The 20,797-nt window shown below is 58.5% G+C and overlaps 2 protein-coding genes across 4 annotated transcripts; both read left to right on the forward strand.

Annotated features, from left to right (window-relative positions):
- Positions 1–16: 16 nt before the first annotated feature.
- On the forward strand, positions 17–2,300 carry LOC117647063 (charged multivesicular body protein 2a). Of its 3 annotated transcripts, none has more exons than XM_034388552.1 (5): positions 17–197; positions 464–651; positions 747–922; positions 1,007–1,141; positions 1,223–1,445. In XM_034388552.1, the coding sequence occupies exons 2-5, from the start codon at positions 478–480 to the stop codon at positions 1,443–1,445; spliced, it is 708 nt and encodes a 235-aa protein (XP_034244443.1). In that variant the 5' UTR covers positions 17–197; positions 464–477. The 3 variants fall into 3 exon arrangements, with proteins under 3 accessions (XP_034244443.1, XP_034244444.1, XP_034244445.1); XM_034388553.1 differs by lacking the exon at positions 17–197 and adding an exon at positions 219–358; XM_034388554.1 differs by lacking the exon at positions 17–197 and having other exon boundaries at positions 478–651; positions 1,223–2,300.
- Positions 2,301–3,275: 975 nt separating this feature from the next.
- LOC117647292 lies at positions 3,276–10,222 on the forward strand. Its single transcript, XM_034388997.1, has 6 exons — positions 3,276–3,460; positions 4,028–4,389; positions 4,754–4,996; positions 6,865–7,089; positions 8,054–8,293; positions 9,524–10,222. Exons 1-6 carry the CDS (start codon positions 3,403–3,405, stop codon positions 9,863–9,865), a joined length of 1,470 nt encoding a protein of 489 aa, XP_034244888.1. The 5' UTR covers positions 3,276–3,402; the 3' UTR covers positions 9,866–10,222.
- Positions 10,223–20,797: the final 10,575 nt, after the last annotated feature.

The raw sequence follows: 20,797 nt of genomic DNA on the forward strand, positions 1-20,797 counted from the left end.
AGAGCATCGAGTCCAGTTCGACTGTTGTTTTCACACGCACTTGTTTTTCTTGTTTAACTTTACCACAAGTACCTTTTTTGTCATTGTTATTACTTGCTTCCAATCATTCATTGGTGCAAGTGACACGAAATTAGGTTCCTTGGCTACGCAGAGGATTGTACCCCCTGCCTCTATTTGACCTCACTAGGGAGTGACAGGTGAGGTTATGCTGCAAGTACCTTCCTTTTGTTGTCATTCTTCGCCCTCGTCATCAGTGATTCATAATTTAACAATTTGCTCTTAAACTATCACGTTTGTTAATTATTTAATTTACTTTTTCCTGATAGTGAAGCTTGTCTTGTTCTATCGAGAAACAAAAGTAAACTATGGTTGTTGGCTTTAACATTAAATGGCAACATGTTATAAAATTTCAGTGTGAGGTATTCTAGCATTTCAAGGTATGTTTCTGTTTGTTTTGTTGCAGAATCCTTTACCAAGATGCCTCTCGAATGGTTGTTTGGCCGTCGCATGACGCCAGAGGAAATGCTGCGTCAGAACCAGCGGGCCCTGAACAGAGCGATGAGAGATCTAGATAGAGAGAAAGCAAAAATGGAGCAGCAGGAGAAGAAAATAATTATGGATATCAAAAAGATGGCAAAGGAAGGCCAGATGGTGAGTGCCATTCAGCGTGTCAGATATAAACCCCACCCTTTCCTATCTTCGATGACCACTATTCCCACACTGTGTAACTTTAAATTTGATCACAGGATTCTGTGAAGATTATGGCCAAAGACTTAGTTCGCACTCGCAAATATGTGAAAAAATTCATGCTAATGAAAGCCAATATCCAAGGAGTATCCTTAAAAATCCAGACTCTTCGTTCCCAAAACTCCATGGCCGAGGCCATGAAGGGTGTTACAAAGGCTATGCAAAATATGAACCGGTAAGGAATTGGTCGCTTTTTCATCTTGCTTACTTGTGCACTGCTAACAGGAGCTTTAAATTTATGTTGCATTCTTCTCTTCAGGCAAATGAACCTGCCACAAATCCAAAGGATCCTTCAGGAGTTTGAAAAGCAGTCAGAGATTATGGATATGAAAGAGGAAATAATGAATGAAGCCATGGATGATGCTATGGAAGATGATGGCGATGAAGAAGAAACGTGAGTTTTTCATTTTCTGGAATACTGACGTTTTAAATTGTTAGAGCTTTCTTTAATACCGTTAATTTTTTGTCTGTTCAGCGATGCCGTTGTATCTCAGGTGCTGGATGAGCTTGGCCTGCAGCTAACAGACCAGTTATCAGGACTCCCTGAAGCCTCTGGATCACTGGCAGCTTCTTCATCCAAAACTCCTGCTGCTGCTGCGGCAGCTGCTGGTGGCGGTGGTGGTGGGGCTTCGTCACCAACTGTGTCTGATGCTGATGCCGACCTTCAGGCTAGGCTTGATAATCTACGTAGGGAATAATAAATAATAAATGCTTCTGTGCTGATGGTGGCACAAATACCAATTTACTATTTAAGATAAGAAAGAACACGTGGATGAGACACCCAGGGAAATACTTTTTTGAAGACCAAGCACTACAAGGTTTAATCTAACTTGGCCTGTCCAGTAAATTAAAATTTGGAAGAATAGGTGATTTTCTTTTTGTGTTTTTGGGGAATTTTTTGTTGAATGGGCTTTGTTATCTGCTTACACTATGCCAAGTGTCTCATGTTATACTTTTTAATGTCGCTCTTGTTTAATTTCACTAAGGCAGTTACTTTTGTATCTTTCACAATGTGACTAATTTAATCTTAATGACTTATATCGTCCATATGATGTCATACTTTGTGTGTAAAGTGTGCTCCCTGTTTATAAACAACCAATTGGTATGTGTCTTGATTGATGACTGAGTAAGGAAACAAGGTAGAAATTTCTAGCTTCAGTATTTTAACTAAAGTTTTTGAACTGTTTTACGTTCAAGGATCTGGACAAATATAACACATTTAAAACAATGTTACTGTTTTTTTAAAAGTCAGAAGTCATTCACTTGTTGTGAAATTAAGGAAGTACCTTTCAATCTCATGAGTTTGCAGCTGTGCTACCATCTTTTATGACACAAAAGTGTTGTATGATGCTTTCTTTCTACCTGTTAGCTTGGTACTTCCAAAGTTGCTGTGATAAGTTTGCTTTTTTTTCCATATTATTTCTGTTGTTGCAATTTACTGTGCAGCATCCAATTTAAAGAGACAAACAAAGATCATATGCTTAGAACATTTAGTATTTTTATGCAAATCATTTTTTTTTGTTTTATATAAATAAAATTTGAAACCTATTAAAGAGACTGTCATTTCCTTCTACCTCACTCCTTGATGCAACATAGTACTTCAAGTCATAAGAACACGAGGGCATTGGCACAACCGGCCTCCTCAAGATGGACTGAGGCTTTAGGCTTTGGCCAGGGAAGTCTGCAGTCCGCAGTCAGCATGGCAGTGGGAGAGAAAGAGAGAGTGGGGGTGACCCCTGACCTCCTGACCCTGCTGATAAGGCGACACTCTCATTTCCACTGCCGTCATCAGCGGCCACTACATGCCCATGCGTAGGGTCAGTGTGAAAAAGGGAAACAAAGAACAATTTCTTGTTTGAAAAAAAGGGACGCTCTCAGCCGGGTATTCGAACCCTCGACTACACCTAGCCGCCATCCGTTATCCGAGTGCGAAGTTCATGAGTCATTGGCGTTAGGGTGGTACTACACTTAATTTTTGCAGAATGTCTCGAGGCCTGATGATACCTAGACCGCTTTCAACCTGAAGGGATTCCATTGAGGAGTCTACGAGGCAAGAGCTATCCCGCTGGAAGTGGCCTAACTTGACTCCAACGTGCACTTTCTCACCGAGTTCAATCTCTTGAACCTTCCAGCGAGGTAGAGCCACCCAATCCCACGCAATCGCCTCGCACACCGTGGCGGTGCGACATGCATTTCCGTCACGAGGGACGCCGACGTCCGCATCCCTTGCGAAAACCACCATTGATTCGCGGCCTTTCCGTGTTACCCGGATGTACTGCTGGGATGCACACTGTACTACTCCTACTCCTACCCGCGCGGCGTGCGGGCACCAGGGCGCTCGCTAGGGCTGTCCAAGAGCAGACCGCGTGCCCGCGACCCTGGCACAGCACTAGGCTTGTTGTGCCGTGGGTCAGGCCGAGGCGTGGCGGCGACCGGCGGCGACCGTCGGGGACCGTCGTCGCGTCGGGGTCGGGCGGGGGCGCGGGGCGCGGGGCCCTCGGGTCGGTCCGAGAGGCTGCGCGAGGCTGCGAGAGGCAAGCCGCCAGTGGCCAAGCAGTGGCCAGTACAGGCCGGGCCCCGGGCCTCAGAGTGTTTGACGGCGGCCTCGGCGAGGCGAGCCAAAGGCAAGCCAGCCAAAGGCAAGCCAGCCAAAGCATGGCGGCCTTCGTTTACGTTCGTGCGGTCGCCCTCTTCCTGGCCGTCGCCGTCGCAAGTGCGTAGTGTGCTCTTCCATTCCGCGTCGCCGTCGTAGTGCTGCCGAGTTCGTGGTGTAGTGTCTGGACTCCCCGCCACCCTGGACGCCCTGGTGCTTCCCCGGTCCCGCTCCTCGTACCCCCACGTCCTTCACAAAGCCTCTCCGTTGTTCGTAATGTCATCTCCACGCGTGTCCGTGCCGCTCCGTGCTGCTCCGCCCCGCGCCCCTGCCCCCTCCCCCTCCCCGTGCCCGCCCACCACAGCCGGAGATGTCAACTACCTCTTGACAATGATCGCCCGGTTCGCTGTGATGCCGCGGCATGGCCGCATGGCCGCATCGTCGTGATGGTTGATGCGCGTGGCGCGGGGCCGATCAAGCTAGCAGCCTCCGCAGCCTCGCCGCGCGCTGCCCCGGCCTCGTCGGCCTGGTCGGCCTCGTCACGGCAGTGTGATGGCTGCATTGCCGCTGCCACACTGTCATCTGTCACGCCAGCGCACCGACCGCCAGAAAAGCCACGCGCTTTCAAAGCCTGGAAGAAAAGAAAATCAAAATGCGAGTTGAGTTTGTGACTTTGCGGTGTCGCAGGTTGCGGCGTGGCGGCGACCCCCGTCCTGAGCGAGGGCGTCCAGGGTGTCCAGGGCGTCCAGGACGCAGCGCCCGTGCCGGAGCCCGCACAGTCACTGGACGATGCGGTGGCGGCTGGCGCCGAGGACGCCGCGGAGGCGGCCAAGGCCCAGAAGCTGATGGAGCAGGTGCGCTCCGTGCTGGAGCACTTCAAGCAGTCCGACCCCACGGGCTTCCCCGGCGCCGAGGTGCCGGACCCCATGGACGTGCCGCCCATGAACACGTCGTTCGCCATCGCCACCATGAACTTCGAGAACGTGACAGTGCACGGCCTCAGTCGCTTCCGCTTCCACGAGGCCCGCGTCAACTTCACCGCCATGAAGGTGAGCTTGAGGCCGAACCTGCCACCCGCACGCAGGCACGACGGCGGACCAGCCTACCTACGCAGGCGCCTAGTCCACGCCGCCGAACTTATCCTAAAATAGGAACCGCCGCAGAGTGTGCTAGAAGACCGGCGCAGGCGGCCAAAACTCTAGACGCGTTTTGAGCTCCAGCGTCGCTAAACAGGACTCGAACCGAACGTGTGACCCCACCAATCGATTCCTCGTTCGGAGAGCAATCCATCGGTGAGGTCACACGTTCGTTCGGTTTGAGTCCCATGCAGCGACTCTGGAGCTGAATTTTGACCGCGTCCACCGGCCTTCTGGCAAATCCACTGCGCGCCGCTGGTAATCCCTCCTCTTCCAGGCTGAGGTGGCGGCACGCATCGACGCCGTGCTCATCCTGGGCAACTACACGCTGTGCACGTGGTTCAGCTGCTCGGCGGGCGGCTTCACCGTCACCCTGGACGGCGTCCTGGTGAGCGGCGTCGCCGGCCTGGAGGTCGGGCCCGGCGGCCGCCTCAGGGCCGAGGAGATCGGCATGGACGTCACCTTCGACGGCATCGCCATGGACTTCAAGAACCTCGGCCTCATGATGTCCATGTTCCAGGTCAGTTTGTCCTTTTGGCCGCGCCTGCACCTGTGAGAACGCGAAGGCAGAGGAGGGTGCCGGAGCGGCCGTTTTTCACCCACAGCGGAGGGTTGAGTGGCGATGGCTTTCTTTGGAGTTGGGCAAGTAGCAGGCTGCAGAGGGCGGCGAGGGCGGCGGCCTACAGTGGGCCAGAAGACCGTTGGAGGCGGCCAAAACTCTAGACGCGTTTTGAGCTCCAGAGTCGCTAAATGGGACTCGAACCGAACGTGTGACCCCACCAATGGATTGCTCTCCGAACGAGGAATCGATTGGTGGGGTCACACGTTCGGTTCGAGTCCTATTTTAGCGACTCTGGAGCTCAAAACGCGTCTAGAGTTTTGGCCGCCTCCACCGGCTTCTGGCCCACTGTGCGGCCCTCCATTCAAGCCTCGTCTCCCTGAGAGCGCGCTGGCGCTCGCTGGCGCTGCAGGCCGAGCACTGCTCGTGTCAGTCTGTCTCTCTCGCACCCTCTCGGGACGCCCCGTGAGTGCAAGAGAGACAGTCCGACGGAATCAGCCTGCTGCCGAGCCGAGGCCGCCGGGGCCGCCGAGTCTCTCGAGGGGGCGCCTCGGCTCTGCCACGGCACTGCCATTTGTGTGCGCATCTCGTAGGCACAATCCGCACAATCGAAGCACGATGACGAGATTTCCCTTTACTACGCTTTCACTCACACACCCACACTGCCCCCCCCCCCACATACTCACACACACACACATACTCACACACACACGCACACACACACACACACACACGCACACACACACACACTCAGCCAGTCGGCCCGTATCTCGATGACGTTGAAGCCAATACTGCCGAGCAGACGACAGACGATGACATACGTGGGTTGAGAGGGACACGTACTGTTCCTCTCCCCTCGTGTTGACATGTGCGCGCGAAGATGCACATCGCTGTGGTAGTGAGAGCGATAAGGTTGTAGGCTCTATCGCAACACTCACACATACACACACACACACTCACACGCGCGCGTGCGATGCCACTTGAACACGTTTTTCTCCTGTTTGTTTTCGCTTTTTAAAAATTGGCTACACGCAGAAAGTCCTGTTTGGACGAAAAAAGTGAGCAGCGCGTCGGCGCCGTGCCGACGCCCTGTCACTGCAGGCACGAGTTCGCTATCACTTTATTGACCCACATTGATTATTCACGAATAAAGAGTACAGGCGGCGGGGCGGGCAGGGTTGGCAAATTGCAAGTGTGTGTGTGTGTGTGTGTGTGTGTGTGTGTGTGTGTGAGAGAGAGAGAGAGAGAGAGAGAGAGAGAGAGAGAGAGAGAGAGAGAGAGAGAGAGAGAGAGAGTGATGAGACGGCTCAGGCGAGGCTCATATGATGAGTGGATTATTAGTCGATGTCAATCCAGCCGACTGAAATGTTCGGTCACTTTTAATTATTTGGCTTTGACAAACATATTTAATTTATTTTTATTTTTTTGACGTCTGGGGTGTGCCAGATTATTTTTTGTTTCGATTTTATCAAGGATCACGAGTGAAAGCATTGGCCATGGGGTTGGAAGGGAACGAAGGTTGGTGGAGAGGGAGTGGGTGGGGCGCGGTAGAGCACTGCTGGAAACAATGGGATTAAAAAGCAGCCCCCTGATTCCGAGAGTCGATTTCGTCGCTCTGTCTCTCTCGCACTCACGGGGCGTTCCGTACAGGTGCGAGAGAGACAGAGCGTCGAAAACTACTCTGGGAATGAGTGTACAGGCGATGCGAAAATAGAATTGAGGGATCTCACGCCACGGCGAGTTTCTCTTCTTCCTCGCGGTCTTCCGGCGCTTCGGTTCGTGCTCCGCTCTGCTCCGCTCTGCTTGACGCGCCACTCCACTGCACGCAGGGCATCATCAACAAGGTGGGCTCGTTCCTGTTCGACAACGTCAAGCCCTTCATCCTGTCCGAGGTCAACACCAAGATCCGCGCCGAGGTGGACAAGCAGGTGGCCGGCGTGGACGTGCGCTTCCCCAGCTCCATGGCGCCCATCGACATGATGGTGGCGGACGCGCGGCACGCCGTCAGGACCATGGGCTACGACCCGTACCGCCTGCCCGACGTCACCAAGAAGGTACTGTGTTGCTATCTTTTTAAACCTTTGGAGGCAGGGGCGGAATACTGGCTCCGAGAGTCGTCGCTCTGTCTCTCTCACACTCACGGGGCTTCCCGTATAGGTGCGAGAGAGACAGGGCCACGAAAACGACTCTTGGAATCAGTCTGCAGGGCCCTCAGGAGCAAAAGTAAACATTTTCCCCAAAGTTAAATGCTGAATTTTGCCTGAATACCGGGTCCGTCGCCGTTTGGAATAGTGTCCACGCGGGTGGGCCGAGTGATCCCATCACCACGGTCGCATTATTCAACGGGTTCACGGCCTTGGAGCGTCGCAGCCTCGGTCGCAGCCCACGCGCGAAAAAATATTTAAAAGAAAAAAAAATTCCACGTCGGTGAGACACACGTCAACAGTATAGCCGGGCCAACTGAACCACTCCGCTCCACTCCAGTCCGCTCCACTCCGGGGGAGCGACATCGTTTTGTTTTGGACCTTCAACCCGTCAAGCGCGGCGGCAGCGCGGCGGCAGCGCGGCGGCCTGTCAGGCTCGTGCAGCAGTGGAGTGCACTCCACCTCATCTGCACACGATATGCCGAGCATTGCCGAGCGCCCTCTAAATGGAGGCCCCCTCCCCCTGAGTGGTCTGGAGACAGAGACACACTGGAGTACCAATTGCCGCCCTTCCCCACCAGTCTCTCTCTCTCTCTCTCTCTCTCTCTCTCTCTCTCTCTCTCTCTCTCTCTCTCTCTCTCTCTCTCTCTCTCTCTCTCTCTCTCTCTCGCACCTATGCGGGACGCCCCACGAGTGCGAGAGAGACAGAGCGACGAAAACGACTCTCGGAATCAGTCTGCAGGCTCGTGAGCGCAACAGGATGAGAAAGTGATGCGTCAACATCTCGAGCTCGCCCCGCCCCGCCCCGCTCGCGAGCACCTCGACTTGTCTTCTCAACACAATAACAAAGCGTTGCTTTTTATTCGGCGCGCAGATGGGCCCGCTGCAGGCGACGCTGAGCCACCTGTTCGCGACGGGGCTGTCCTCGTTCTACCGGCGCGGCAACGTGACGGTGTGGATGAAGGAGCACGTGCTGCACGCCGGCATCCACCTGGCCACCAAGCGCCTGCGCGGCACCTGCAGGTGGCTCGTGCACTCGCCCGACGCGCCCAGCGTGCTGCAGCGACTCATGCGGCGCAGCGGCGACGCGTCCTTCACGGTGGACTACCTGGAGGTAAGGGGCAAAAAAAAAAAAAGAAATTAAAACATCAGAAAAACTTTGAAAAAAATTAAAAAGGGGTCGTGTTGGAACCCCTAAAAAAGTGCCATATGAGCAGGCAAACGAAAGCGCTCGTCGATGGCTCGTAGGAAAAAAGGCCGATGTCGCGCGCTCCCTGGTAGAAGGCACGATGTCCCGCGCTGCCTGGTAGAAAGACCGATGTCAAGCGCTGTCTAAAACGGCCATGTTTGACAAGTTATATCTCCTAAACCGTTAGAGTTAGGTCGGTACAGTAAGCGAGCCGATTGTAGATCTAAGTTGGAACTAGAATCGGCTCCCTTACTGTACTGACCTAACTCTAACGGTTTGAGAGATATAACTTGTCTGGCCGTTTTAGACAGCGCTTGACATCGGTCTTTCTACCAGGCAGCGCGGGACATCGTGCCTTCTACCGGGGAGCGTGCGACATCGTGCCTTCTACCAGAGAGCGCGCGACATCGGCCTTTGTTCCTAGGAGCCATCGTCGTGTCGAAAGGGTTGCCAACCTCAGCCTGTCCACTGGGCAAAATTTGGGCTTTGCACTCGAGAAGCTGACACTGGTGCGTCGTGAGAATTTTCCTCCTGCTCGTGTGGCAACACCGGGATAGAGTCCTTGAGCTTAGGGTGCCGCTGCACAGTGGGCCAGAAGACCGGTGGAGGCGGCCAAAAGTCTAGACGCGTTTTGAGCCCCAGAGTCGCTAAATGGGACTCGAACCGAACGTGTGACCCCACCAATGGATTGCTCTCCGAACGAGGATTTCATTGGTGGGGTCACACGTTCGGTTCGAGTCCTGTTCAGCGACTCTGGAGCTCAAAACGCGTCTGGAGTTTTGGCCGCCTCCACCGGTCTTCTGGCCCACTGTGCGCTGCGAGCCGAGCGCCTGTCGTTCCGAGCGTAGGCAGTCCCGCGCGCACGGCCGCGGTCGGGTTGCCTACCCTCCCGGCTGAGAGGTCCCGCACCCTGAAGCGGTCAAAAGCGCGGACGCGTTTTGAGCTCCAGAATCGCTAAATGGGACTTGAGCCGAACGTGTGACCACACCAATGGATTGCTCTCCGAACGAGAATTTCATTGGTTGGGTCACACGCTTGTTTCGAGTCCTGTTTAGCGACTCTGGAGCTCAAAACGCGTCTGGAGTTTTGACCGCCGGCGCCGGTCACTGCGCGCTGGTTCCGCTGACGCGCTGACGCCGTCCCCCGCCGTTCCAGGTGAAGGCGGTGTTCAACCAGAGCCTGGACACGCGCAAGCACCCCTACCTGGAGTCGCTGGACGTGACGCTGGGCCCGATGACGCTCGTGTCGCGGGGCGACGCGGGCAAGCTCAACGCCCTCACCGAGTTCGGCGTCAACGTGCTGCCCAACCTGATCCGCTACCAGGTGGTGGACGCCCTGGAGGAGCCCCTCCGGCAGCGCGTGCAGAAGGAGCTGGACAACGTCAACGTGGAGGACCTCATCAACGAGAAGCTGCAGGAGGCGCTCAAGGCGGCGCCGGCCTCCACGACGGCGACCTCGGTGACGACGCCGGAGCCCGTGGAGACAACCGCGTCGTGACCAACCTCACGGCGGCGAGGCCGTCAGCGGGAAAGACGAAGCCACGTTCGGAGTTCGCCAACGTGCCATGAAGTACCTTGCTTGCAAGAATGACCTGCATACTCCGAGCGTTCGCCCTCGAGACTATGGCGATCGGCGACTGCGCGAGGCTAGAGCCCTTTTGCCTACCTCGGCAGCAGCTCCGGAACAGTCATTTTCTACTACTACACTACTACCACGACTGCGAAACGAACCGCCAGAGATCTCACAGCAGCCAGCAGCCGCTTTAGCTCAATTATGTTTCCAAGTCTTCGGCATTTCTTCACCTGCCGACTGAACCAAAATACAAAATAAATCCCCTAAAACTCGCTTACTGAACTTATTCCGTTTTTTTTAAAACAGAGTTGCCTTGCTTACCGCTGGAGCTCTGCTGCTGCGCTCTTCTCCGCATCGAAACCGACAGGCAGGCGCCGCACAGTGGGTCAGAAGACCGGCGGAGGCGGCCAAAACTCTAGACGCGTTTTGAGCGCCAGAGTCGGTAAACAGGACTCGAACCGAGCCTGTGACCCCACCAATGGATTGCTCGTTCGGAGAGCAATCCATTGGTGTGGTCACACGTTCGGTTCGAGTCCCACTTAGCGACTCAGGAGCTCAAAACGCGTCTAGAGTTTTGGCCGCCTCCGCCGGTCTTCTGGCCCACTGTGCGGCGCCTTGCACGACCAGCCCATCGCGGTTTGGAAACGGAAAGATGGGGAGGGGGGGGGGAGGGGGGAACTACAAGTACGGCCTGTGTTCTCCGGGGGCATCCTACAAGCCGCGCCGCGCCACGCCACGCCACGCCACGCTTTCCCGCTGCTTGTCAACAATTCATTACGCTGGAGGGACGCGAAAGGGGTGTTGCTGAGTGATGCTTACAATTTGTCTCGCAGGCCTGCGAGGAAGGAAAGGGGGGAGGGGGGAGCTTTAAATGATGTCGAGACTTGACACATGGACCGTCGAGCAATTTGTCGACGCCCCCTCTCCCTCTTCTCCCCCTCCCCCCCTTCCCTCGCCCTCCCCTCTCACTGTGTTATATTCCCACGTACTCTACGTGTGTGTAATACCCCTGTACTCAGCACTGTAATTAGAAAACGTGCGCGCGTGGATGGGCTGTGTCTGTCTGTCTGTCTGTCGCTGCGCACGCGTGTCCGTCCGTCCGTCCGCCCGGCTGGGCTGCATGCTCGCACCCAGCAAGGGACGCAGTGCACGCCGTGGACGGGGATGGCGTCGGCACGCGTCCTCTCCGCGACGTTTCGGTGCCGGAGGCTGAAAACCCCCCAACGGCCGCGAAAAACGTCTTAGTCGTGTGTCCGCTCGCCCGTGAAATGGGATGGCGGCCCGAATCGGGCGGACTGATGATGATTGCTGGTTTCCTGGTTTCGTTTTCATTGGAGGGGCCGGGCCTTTTCCTGCTGCTGCGATGCTGTCGCTCTGTCTCTCTCGCGCGCACGGCGAGGCCTGGCGAGGCCTGGCGAGGCCTGCTGGGTGCGAGAGAGACAGAGCGACGAGGTCTGGCCCTTCTCTTCCACTCGGCTGGCCACGCCGCGGCCTTCCTCGCAAGCGGCGTGGCCGTGGCAGCGCGGCAGTGGCGTGGCAGCAGTGGCTGGCGTGGCGGAGGCCAGGGCGGCCGGGACGGCGCCCAGCTCGGCCTCCTCCAGCACCGCGTTGCAATATTAATAGTGCGAGGAATGTGGCGGCGCTGGCCTCGGCCAGGCCGAGGGCGAGGCAGGCCCGCCCGCCGCGCGCCAAATCGTGGCCCGCCACTGCTGCCCCCTCCTACTACCCCCTCCACCGCCCCCTCCCATCTACCCCCGGCTGCTTTCTTCACAGCTCCCTGTCCACCCACATTTATTGGCCACAGGCACACAATTCGTGCTTCAGGCCGGCGAGCCCCTCCGCGGGCGTGTGCCCCTCTTCGCCCACCCGCTCCAAAAAAGAGAGGGAGAGATGCCAACACCTCCTAACCATGATGAAATGTTTTAATAAGCGCTGGCTGCGGCGAGGCGGCGTTTAACCAGCGTTAAATAGGGCACAGCAATCACGGAATCGATTGCAAATGCCTTCCTCCCGCTCCTCCTCCTCCTTCTTCTTCTCCTGGTCGGGCGAGCGCGTCGCGCGGCGGGGCGGCCGGGTCTCCAAGGCGACGTTACGCACAAACTAGCAATCTGCCTTATTTATAAGCACGAACGGTCCCGAGCTCCTCGCCTTCATGTCCAGAGGCTGAGGCTGGCCGCCAGGCAGACGCCTCCTTGCCCGCACCGGGCGCCCCGCCCCCGCCCCGCCCCCGCCCCGCCCCGCCCCCGTACCCGCCCCGCCCCCGTACCCGCCCCCGCCCCGCCCCCGCCCCCGCCCCGCCCCGCCCCCGCCCCGCCCCCGCCCCGCCCCCGCCCCGCCCCCGCCCGTCTCGCCGTCTCGGTTCTCCCTGGACGGCCGGGACGGCCTGGACCCGACAGAACACCCCACCCTCCGTTTCGTTGGCAGTGGCGTTGTAGTATTTTTGTTCCCTTTTTTGGGCGTATTGCGGCGTATTGGTGTTGGCGACGGCACGCCGCGGTCGAGGACTGGTCTAGGAGTTGGCCTGTCTCAAGACCACCAGCTGCGAGCACGTCCAGCCGGCCACCTGCGAGACCACAACGCCATCCTGAGCACCGTCACGGTTTTTTTTAAATGAAAAAGTAAGTTTTACAGGCCGAAATTTCAAAAAAATTAAGGTTTTTTAAAAAGAAATGTGAGCGCTTCTTACGGAGACGACGAGGTCCATCTCCAGGGAGACGAGGCCGCTGGCGTTGAAGGAGACCTGGTTCGTGTCCGCGCACTGCGTCACGAACTCCATCGTCTCCCGCTCCTCCGGGCGCCACTCCGTGAAGTCCACCTTGACCAGCTCGCGCAGGACGGCTTTACACTGCCGACGGCGTCAGACTTCGCTAGCGAGCCTGTCGACTGTCTCTCTCGCACTCATGGGGCGTCCCGTCAGGGTGCGAGAGAGACAGCGACAAAAGCAGAGCTCGGAGTCAGTCGGCTGGCGACGTTTTGAGGTCCGGAGTCGCTAAATGGGACTCGAACCGAACGTGTGGCCTCACCAATGGATATCTTTCCGAACGAGGAATCCATCACACGTTTGAGTCGAGTCTCATTGAGCGACGCTAGTGCTAAAAACGTTTCTAGAGATTTGGCCGCCTGCGCCGGTCTTCTGGCCCACTGTGCGACGGCTCACCCTGTTGGTGGTCCTGGTGGCCCACCAGGACACGATGATGAGGTGCGTTATGGACATGAGGGGCATGAGGAGCGACTCGGACTCGGCGAACACATCGGTGGAGTCGGACATGACGAAGCGGTACAGGTTGAGCAGGATCTCGGCGCGCGCCTGCAGGGTGTCCATGACCAGGAAGGGGCCCAGCGCGCCGATGAAGTCCCCGCACGCCGTGACCACCGCGGGGTACGCGGCGGCCAGGGTACGCAGCCGCCACAGCCGGTCAGCGGCGCGCCCTGCATCGCAAGCACGTCAGCATGACGTCAGGGTGACGTCAGCGAGCAAGGGCCCGGCAAGGCAAGTGTGCGGCCCGGTCATACTGACGGGGGTTGTCCAGGTCCTTGATGGTCGAGAGCATCCGTTTGAAGTTCTCGTCGCCCAGGCGGCACATCACGATGAACAAGGCCTCCACGTAGCGCGGCGCCAGGAAGGCGTAGTTGATGGCCAGGCTCTCGAACACGCCACCTGGGGGGCGACGTGGGGGGCGACGTGGGGGGCGACGTGGGGGGCCACCTGGGGGGCCGCGGGGAGGCCTACGCGGGGGGCCGCCGCCCACAGGGTTGGCAGGGGGGCCGCCCACAGGATCCCCAGATGGACCGCCCACAGGGTTGGCAGGGGGGCCGCCCACAGGATCCCCAGATGGACCGCCCACAGGGTTGGCAGGGGGGCCGCCCGCGGGATTGCCAGAAGGGCCACCCACTGGGTTGGCAGGGGGGCCACCGACAGGACTGCCAGGGGGACCACCCACAGGATTGGTGGGGGAGCCGGACTGCCTTCTGAAGCGTTGATACGCTTTTAAATCAGTGGAAACTGGAGGACCAAGTCTCACCAAACGCTCTGTAGCGATACTAAGCCCAGGGAAGCCAGAAGGCGCAGTTGCAGGACTGGATAGGGGCGGGTCCTGGGGTGGGCCGTCTGGTGCGGGTGGGCCTGGAGGTGGGCCTTCAGGTGGGCCCCCGGGAGGGCCCCCGAGAGGGCCCCCGGGAGGGCCCCCGAGAGGGCCCCCGGGAGGGCCCCCGGGAGGGCCCCCGGGAGGGCCCCCGGGAGGACCGGGACGTCCGGCCGGGCTGAGGGTCATGAACAGGAACTGTGCACTTTGGTAGTACATCAAGAAGGCCGTCAAGATGAAGAAAAGCATCCCCCGGAATCTGTTCGGCTGCAGCGCGAAGAAAATTCAACATTCAGCGGCTTGCAAACACTGCTAAAAGATAAGTTGCCACGCCCCACAGTGGGCCAGAAGGCCGGCGCAGGTGGCCAAAACTCGAGACCCGTTAGGTCAAGAGTCGCTAAATGGGACTCGAACCGAACGTGTGACCCCACCAATGGACTGCTCTCGAGGGGGTAACGACTTCGGGAATCCGGCTGACAGCAAATTGGTAATCCGTAATCCGGATAACCCGAATTTTTGAGGTAATCCGGGGTAATCCGGGAAAATTTTGAGGTAATCCGGGGTAATCCAGGAATTTTTTTGTTGTAATCCGGAGGTAATTTGGGGGTAATCCGGGGTAATCCGAGGTAATCCTTAATCCGGCTGACACGAAATTTTCCAGTCGTAACCCCCTCGACTGCTCTCCGAACGAGGAATCCATTGGTGGGGTCACACGCTCGGTTCGAGTCCCATTTAGCGACTTTGCAGCTCAGAAAGCGTCCGGGATTTTGACCGCCTCCGGTCTTCTGGCCCACTGTGCGTTGGCGCCGTTGGCACCACCTGCCTTGGTGCCCGAGACGCCCATCAGGACGTGGAACTCCCGGAGCATGGCGTTGGCGGCGCGGTGCAGCATGGCGCGTCGGGACAGCGTCACCACCACGGACACCGTCGTCGCCAACAAGTTCATCCCCCTGGTGCACACGTTGAAGAGGGCCTGGACAACGCCAAACAAGTCGAGGGGGTAACGACTTCGGGAATCCGGCTGACAGCAAATTGGTAATCCGTAATCCGGATAACCCGAATTTTTGAGGTAATCCGGGGTAATCCGGGAAAATTTTGAGGTAATCGGGGTAATCCAGGAATTTTTTTTTGTTGTAATCCGGAGGTAATTTGGGGGTAATCCGGGGTAATCCGAGGTAATCCTTAATCCGGCTGACACGAAATTTACCAGTCGTAACCCCCTCGCAAACAAGTACTAGGTGACTTCAGGGGGTGGCAACGGTCTAGGGAGAGCGTGAAGCGATGCTCGCGCCGTCAGTGCAGAGGTTGCGCACTTGTTCGAGATTATGAAAACTAAACTGTGTTTTTCAAAACGCTTTGCACCGATGGAGAGGGCTTGAAATTTAGAGTGCATTAGGCTAATTGCTCTTCTCGAAACTCTCCTCTTACTTTATATTAAGGTGCAGTAAAAACACCAAAAAAACCGAGAAATCATAAAATTTAGGAAAAAAACCGAATGCGCCATGTGGATGTAAATGATTCCGCCCTTGAGTTCGGTTGAATTGGAAGTATCGGTCAGTCTACTAGGCCTAATGCACCCCAAATTTTGTGCTCTTTTGATCTGTGCAAAGCGTTTTCCAATCGACGCGCTAGATCTTACAATCGAAGCAAAATAAGTAACCCCTGCGCCTTGCTCGCGCATGGCTTCACGCGCTTCCCAGGCCGTTGCCGCCCCCTGCTGACTTCGTGACCAGCAGCAGGATTGCCAAGCATAAATAGCCTTAGAATAAGCTAATGGGCTAGAAAAATCCAAGTAAAGTCTCTTGTTTCAAGTGAATTTTCTCGAGCAAGAAAGCCCTCTTGGGACGTTTCGGCTGGTCATACTTCCAAGCGCTCTCCTGACCACTTTCCGCGTTTTTAGGTGCTTTAGGTCTTTAAGTGTAGCGTACGTTCATGCCGCCGTCGCGTTCCGGTCGCGGAGGGGCCGTGCTCGCGAAGGTCTGGTACCAGACGAAGCCCAGCGTCACCACCGGCAGCACCACCAGCGCGTAGGACCAGCGCACCAGCACGACGCGCGGCCTGCGCGACGCCATGCTTCGAGGCGACGCCGAGTCCGCGCCCTTCCGCGCCAGGCGGCCGTCTGTGAAGGCAGGCCGCTTTGCCTCGCTCGCGCCTTCGCAGAGGGAGGCAGGGCGACTCGTTCGGATTAGCGGCGCTGAGTAAGAGTTTGTCCGAGGGTGGAATCGAACCCAGGCAGCAGCAGGCTGACTCCGAGAGTCGACCTCGTCCCGCTGTCACTCTCACACTCATGAGGCGTCTGTTTTAAATGCGGGAGAGGCAGAGCGACGAAAACGACTCTCGGAATCAGTCTGCAGCCTCACCGAACGGAGCCGCCGAGTCCGAGCTGGCGGGCAGCGCGGGCAGCAGCGGCAGCATTCCCAGCACGGTGCCGGAGACCAGGATGAGCGTCAGGTCGGCCGGCACGCCCTTCATCTGCGAGAGGACACGTCATCGCCGTCCTCGTCATCGCCTCCCTGGAGGCCTTGGTGCGGGACGGCGGCCTCCTTACCTTCCACCTTGGAGTGCTCGGCGGCGTCCGCGTCCCCGAGTGCGCGCCGTCGGCGGCGTCGGCGGCGTCGGCCTGGTGGGCCCGCACTTGGGCGGTGGGCGTGGTGCCGGGGGGCACAGACGCCACGCCCCCCTGGGCCCCACGGGGGGCGCGCTGAGGACCCCTGTGCCCACCACGGCCCACGGCCCGCCCCTGGCCCCCTGGCCCCGCCCACCAGCAGGGGCGCCGTGCTTCGCCCGCCGTGCCGCGAGCATCCTGCGGGGAGGGGGAGTTTGGTGCAGTAGCCGCCGGAGGGCGCCACCACCGCGCCAAACCCAGCCAAGCCCAGCCGCACCGCGGCGAAGCGGCCGAAGCCGGCGTGCCACCGCACCGGCCTGCAGCAGCACATCCGCCCCCAGGGCCGCCCCCAGCCGCACCGCCCCCGCCCCGCCCCGCCCCGCCCCGCCCCGCCCCGCCCCGCCCCCGCGCCGTGTAGAGGCACGCCGCCTCGCCGCTGCCTCGCGGCCCGCGGCCCGCGCGTAGTCCATCCAAGACTGCTGCGCACGCTGTAGGCCTGCAGCCCGTGCGCGCCACGCCGCCGCCACGCCGCCGCCACGCCGCCTCGCCTCGCGTCTCGCGCGTGGCCGCGAGCGACCGGTCCACCGCGCGCGTCCAAGTGTGTGTGTGTGTGTGTGAGTGAGTGATTACCAGTGCAACGCCAGGAGAGCGACCAGGACCTCGCCCCGGACCCCGGGACAGAGGTGTCACCCCCGGTACGTGTGCCGGGCGCCGCCAGCGTGTCCACGACGACCTGCTCGACCTGCACGCCGGGGACCCTCGCGGCCCCCCCCGTCGTCGGGTTCCTCCGGGCCGCCAGGCCAAACGCACGGCAGTGGCGGCCGCCACACCTCTGGCTGCACTCTGCTGCAGCACGTCAAGCACGTCGAGCACGTCCGTGCGGCTCATTTGAGCGGGGATCCAGTTAGCTGGGATATCATTCCACCGGTCAACGGAAGCCCCCCCTCCCCCCTCTCGCTCTCTCTCTCTCTCTCACACACACACACACACACACACACACACACACACACACGCCTGCCCCTGACCACGTGGCCGACCGGGCTGGCATTAGCGGGGCTGTCCCCCTTGCCGCACCCGAGGGCACCCCCGGCATTGCGTTTGCCCTATGGTGCAACCGCGACCCCGCCCACCCCGCCCCGCCCCGCCCCGCCCCGCCCCGCCCCGCCCCGTCCCGACCCGCCCCGCCCGGCTAGACGGCAAACAATAGACGGGAAAGCGCAATCACCAAAAGGCAAAGCTCCCCGTCGTTCCTTTCCAATAATCATGGGACGCGGCGACGCATTTCGCGTTCGCGGGTCGCCGCCGTCGCCGCACCAGCGCGTCGTCGCGTCGCCGGGCCGCGTCGCCGGGCCGCGGCCCACTGTCCGGGCAGCAAACAGAGGCGACACACGGCCACCACCCTGCAGACTGATTCCGAGAGTCGTTCTCGTCGCTCTGTCTCTCTCGCACTCATACGGGACGCTCCACGAGTGCGAGAGAGACAGAGCGACGGGAACGACTCTCGGAATCAGTCTGCTGCCGGTGGCCTGCCCGCGGCCATTACGGCCGCGATAATTGGGAGGCGCCACCCTGGTGGTCGCCCTGCCGCCGCTCTGTCACTCACGGGGCGCCCCGTACAGGCGCGAGAGAGACAGAGCGACGAAAGCGACTGAGCCCGGAGGTCATCGGGCAGCACGCGCGCGACCAGTGGCACTGCGCCGCACTGCGCGGCGGCAAGACAGGGGCCTTCGTGACGACCAGGACGGCGAGGACGAGCGCGCCAATCGATCTGGAGGCCGCACCGCAACCTTTGACCGCGCATCGCTGACGGATTATTTCCTCTCTGCAGTGGACGTTCGACGTCAGCCTCGGCCGGCGGATGCATGTTCGCTTTTTGCGCCGCCGTCAACTCGCCGCCCCGCCCCGCCCCGCCCCGCCCCGCCCCGCAGGGATGACATCCTTTTTGTCCAGCTTGACGTTGGCGCGGCGGCACGGCGGCCGGCCGCTCCAGACTCTCCAGACTGTCTGGAATGCGATGCGAGGCATGCCGACCCGCATCGGCCCGACTTGCCTCGACTTGGCCCGCCCCGCACAGTGGGCCAGAGACCGGTGGATGCGGCCAAACTCTAGCCTTGTTTTGAGCTCCAGAGTCGCTAAACAGGACTCGAACCGATCGTGTGACCCCACCAATGGATTCCTCGTTCGGAGAGCAGTCCATTGGTGGGGTCACACGTTCGGTTCGAGTCCCATTTAGCGACTCTGGAGCTCAAAACGCGTCCAGAGTTTAGGCCGCCTCCACCGGTCTTCTGGCCCACTGTGCCCCATCCCGACCTTACCCAGAGGCAAGTCTCCCTCGCACTCACGGAGCGTCCCAGGGCTCTGGGGGCGCGAGAGAGACAGAGCGGCGCAGCTCCTGTCCGTCCACGGCAACCGCGTGCAGTCCGCGTGCAGCCCCGCGAGGGCGTCAGGAAGGAGGACTTCGGTGGAGCGCGGCTGTTGATCGCTCTTCGCCTAGACGGCAGACTCCTTCCGAGAGTCGTTTTCGTCGCTCTGTCTCTCTCGCGCTCATGGGGCGTGCCGTACAGGTGCGAGAGAGACGGAGCGACGAAAACGACTCTCGGAGTCAGTCTTCGGGCCGACGGTCGCGTCGTGGCAATCGGTGTGTGCCAGGACAGCGGCGGGGCATCTGTCTGCACTTGTCAATGCATTATTACCTCGTCGAGGGCAGCGCAGTCTCCTCGCACCTGAAGGGGAGGCCCCACGAGTGCGAGAGAGACAGAGCGACGGAAACGACTCTCGGAATCCGCTGGAGGTAAGCACGACCAAGCGCGGTCGAGTGAGCGGGCACAAACCTTTCCTTGTGGCTGCCTCGAGAAAAACCTTGCCAACCGCTTATCGTCTTTCACGCTCCTTCTGTCATGCGCCTTCTATCGACTGAGTCGGATCAAAAAAGTTGTATCCATTCCCAGAAAAAATTGCTTGTTTGCGCACATTTCTATCCACGATTTGTTCAAAAGCGCCTATAGTCCGTGTTGTTGAGACAAAAATAATTCTATGACCTGTGGGAGCTCGTTAACGACGGCCTCGGCTCCTCAGACGAAGCCCAGCGCAACTCAAAACTCTGACAATGTTGTCACGTTGATGTCATACAGACTGACTTTCCAAGGACCAAAATGTCGACAGAAACCGTGTCGTTCATTTCGACACGCATTCCGACGGCACTGACCTCCGTTTGGTTGGCCTTTGCTCCCTCAGATGTATCGGGGGGAGGGGGGGGAGTAAGTTTGTTCCGGGATCCTTCACTTTTTTTCTTCATAGCTCGGTCCTTGTTGCTCATTACGGACTACCGGTGAGTGCGAGAGAGACAGAAGACGTTACGTAATATGTGAACGAACCCTTAACGCTCACCCCCACCCCCGAAAAAAGGTTTCTTAATTTTTTTTAAGAAATAAAATCTTTATACAAGAAAGAATTTTGTTATACGAGAAATAAAAAGTTCGGCTCAAGAAATTTTCTCTGGAAAAACCAAGGAAAGTTTAATTTTTCTTAATCCAAGAAGCCATTTTTTGGGGTGCTGGACGAATTACCCGCAGAAATTGGCGCGGCCATGAGTGTCACCCACCGTGACGGCGGCGGGGCACAGTGGGCCAGAAGACCGGTGGAGGCGGCCAAAACTCTAGACGTGTTTTGTGCTCCAGAGTCGCTAAATGGGACTCGAGCCGAACGTGTGACCCCACCAGTGGATAGCTCTCCGAACGCGGAACCCATTGGTGGGGTCACACGTTCGGTTCGAGTCCTGTTAAGTGACTCAGGAGCTCAAAACGCGTCTTGAATTTTGGCCGCCTCCACCGGTCTTCTGGCCCACTGTGCGGGGTGCAGCGCAAATGGCGCGGAATTCTCTGTGTCTCGGCCGACGCATCAACACCTGCTCGTCGTTGTCACGCGCCGTGACAAATGATTCCGGCGAACCCGCACACGCGGCGCGCACACGCGGCGTGCACACGGCGCACGCGGTACCGGGGCGGAGCGGGCGGTGAGTCGGCGGCGACAGGCCGCACCCTTTTCTGGACGGTCCGGACAACACCTCTGTGGACACCATCTGCGCTGATGCCGCCCCCCCCTTCCCCTCCGACATATGGAACCATTAATTAAACAAGAAGGTCTGCTCAAGAGCGATGTTGCGTGCAGTTC

Source organism: Thrips palmi, unplaced genomic scaffold (assembly GCF_012932325.1).
Source record: "Thrips palmi isolate BJ-2018 unplaced genomic scaffold, TpBJ-2018v1 HiC_scaffold_2, whole genome shotgun sequence".
Taxonomy (NCBI): Eukaryota; Metazoa; Arthropoda; class Insecta; order Thysanoptera; family Thripidae; genus Thrips; species Thrips palmi.

Bases quoted from the DNA above. Each gene is read 5' to 3' on its own strand.
- LOC117647292 (XM_034388997.1), top strand. From the start codon at position 3,403: ATGGCGGCCTTCGTTTACGTTCGTGCGGTCGCCCTCTTCCTGGCCGTC. The intron at 4,997-6,864 runs GTCAGTTTGTCC...CACTGCACGCAG, and splicing joins TCATGATGTCCATGTTCCAG to GGCATCATCAACAAGGTGGG. The intron at 8,294-9,523 runs GTAAGGGGCAAA...CCGCCGTTCCAG, and splicing joins TCACGGTGGACTACCTGGAG to GTGAAGGCGGTGTTCAACCA.
- LOC117647063 (XM_034388552.1), top strand. From the start codon at position 478: ATGCCTCTCGAATGGTTGTTTGGCCGTCGCATGACGCCAGAGGAAATG. The intron at 652-746 runs GTGAGTGCCATT...ATTTGATCACAG, and splicing joins TGGCAAAGGAAGGCCAGATG to GATTCTGTGAAGATTATGGC. The intron at 923-1,006 runs GTAAGGAATTGG...TCTTCTCTTCAG, and splicing joins GCTATGCAAAATATGAACCG to GCAAATGAACCTGCCACAAA.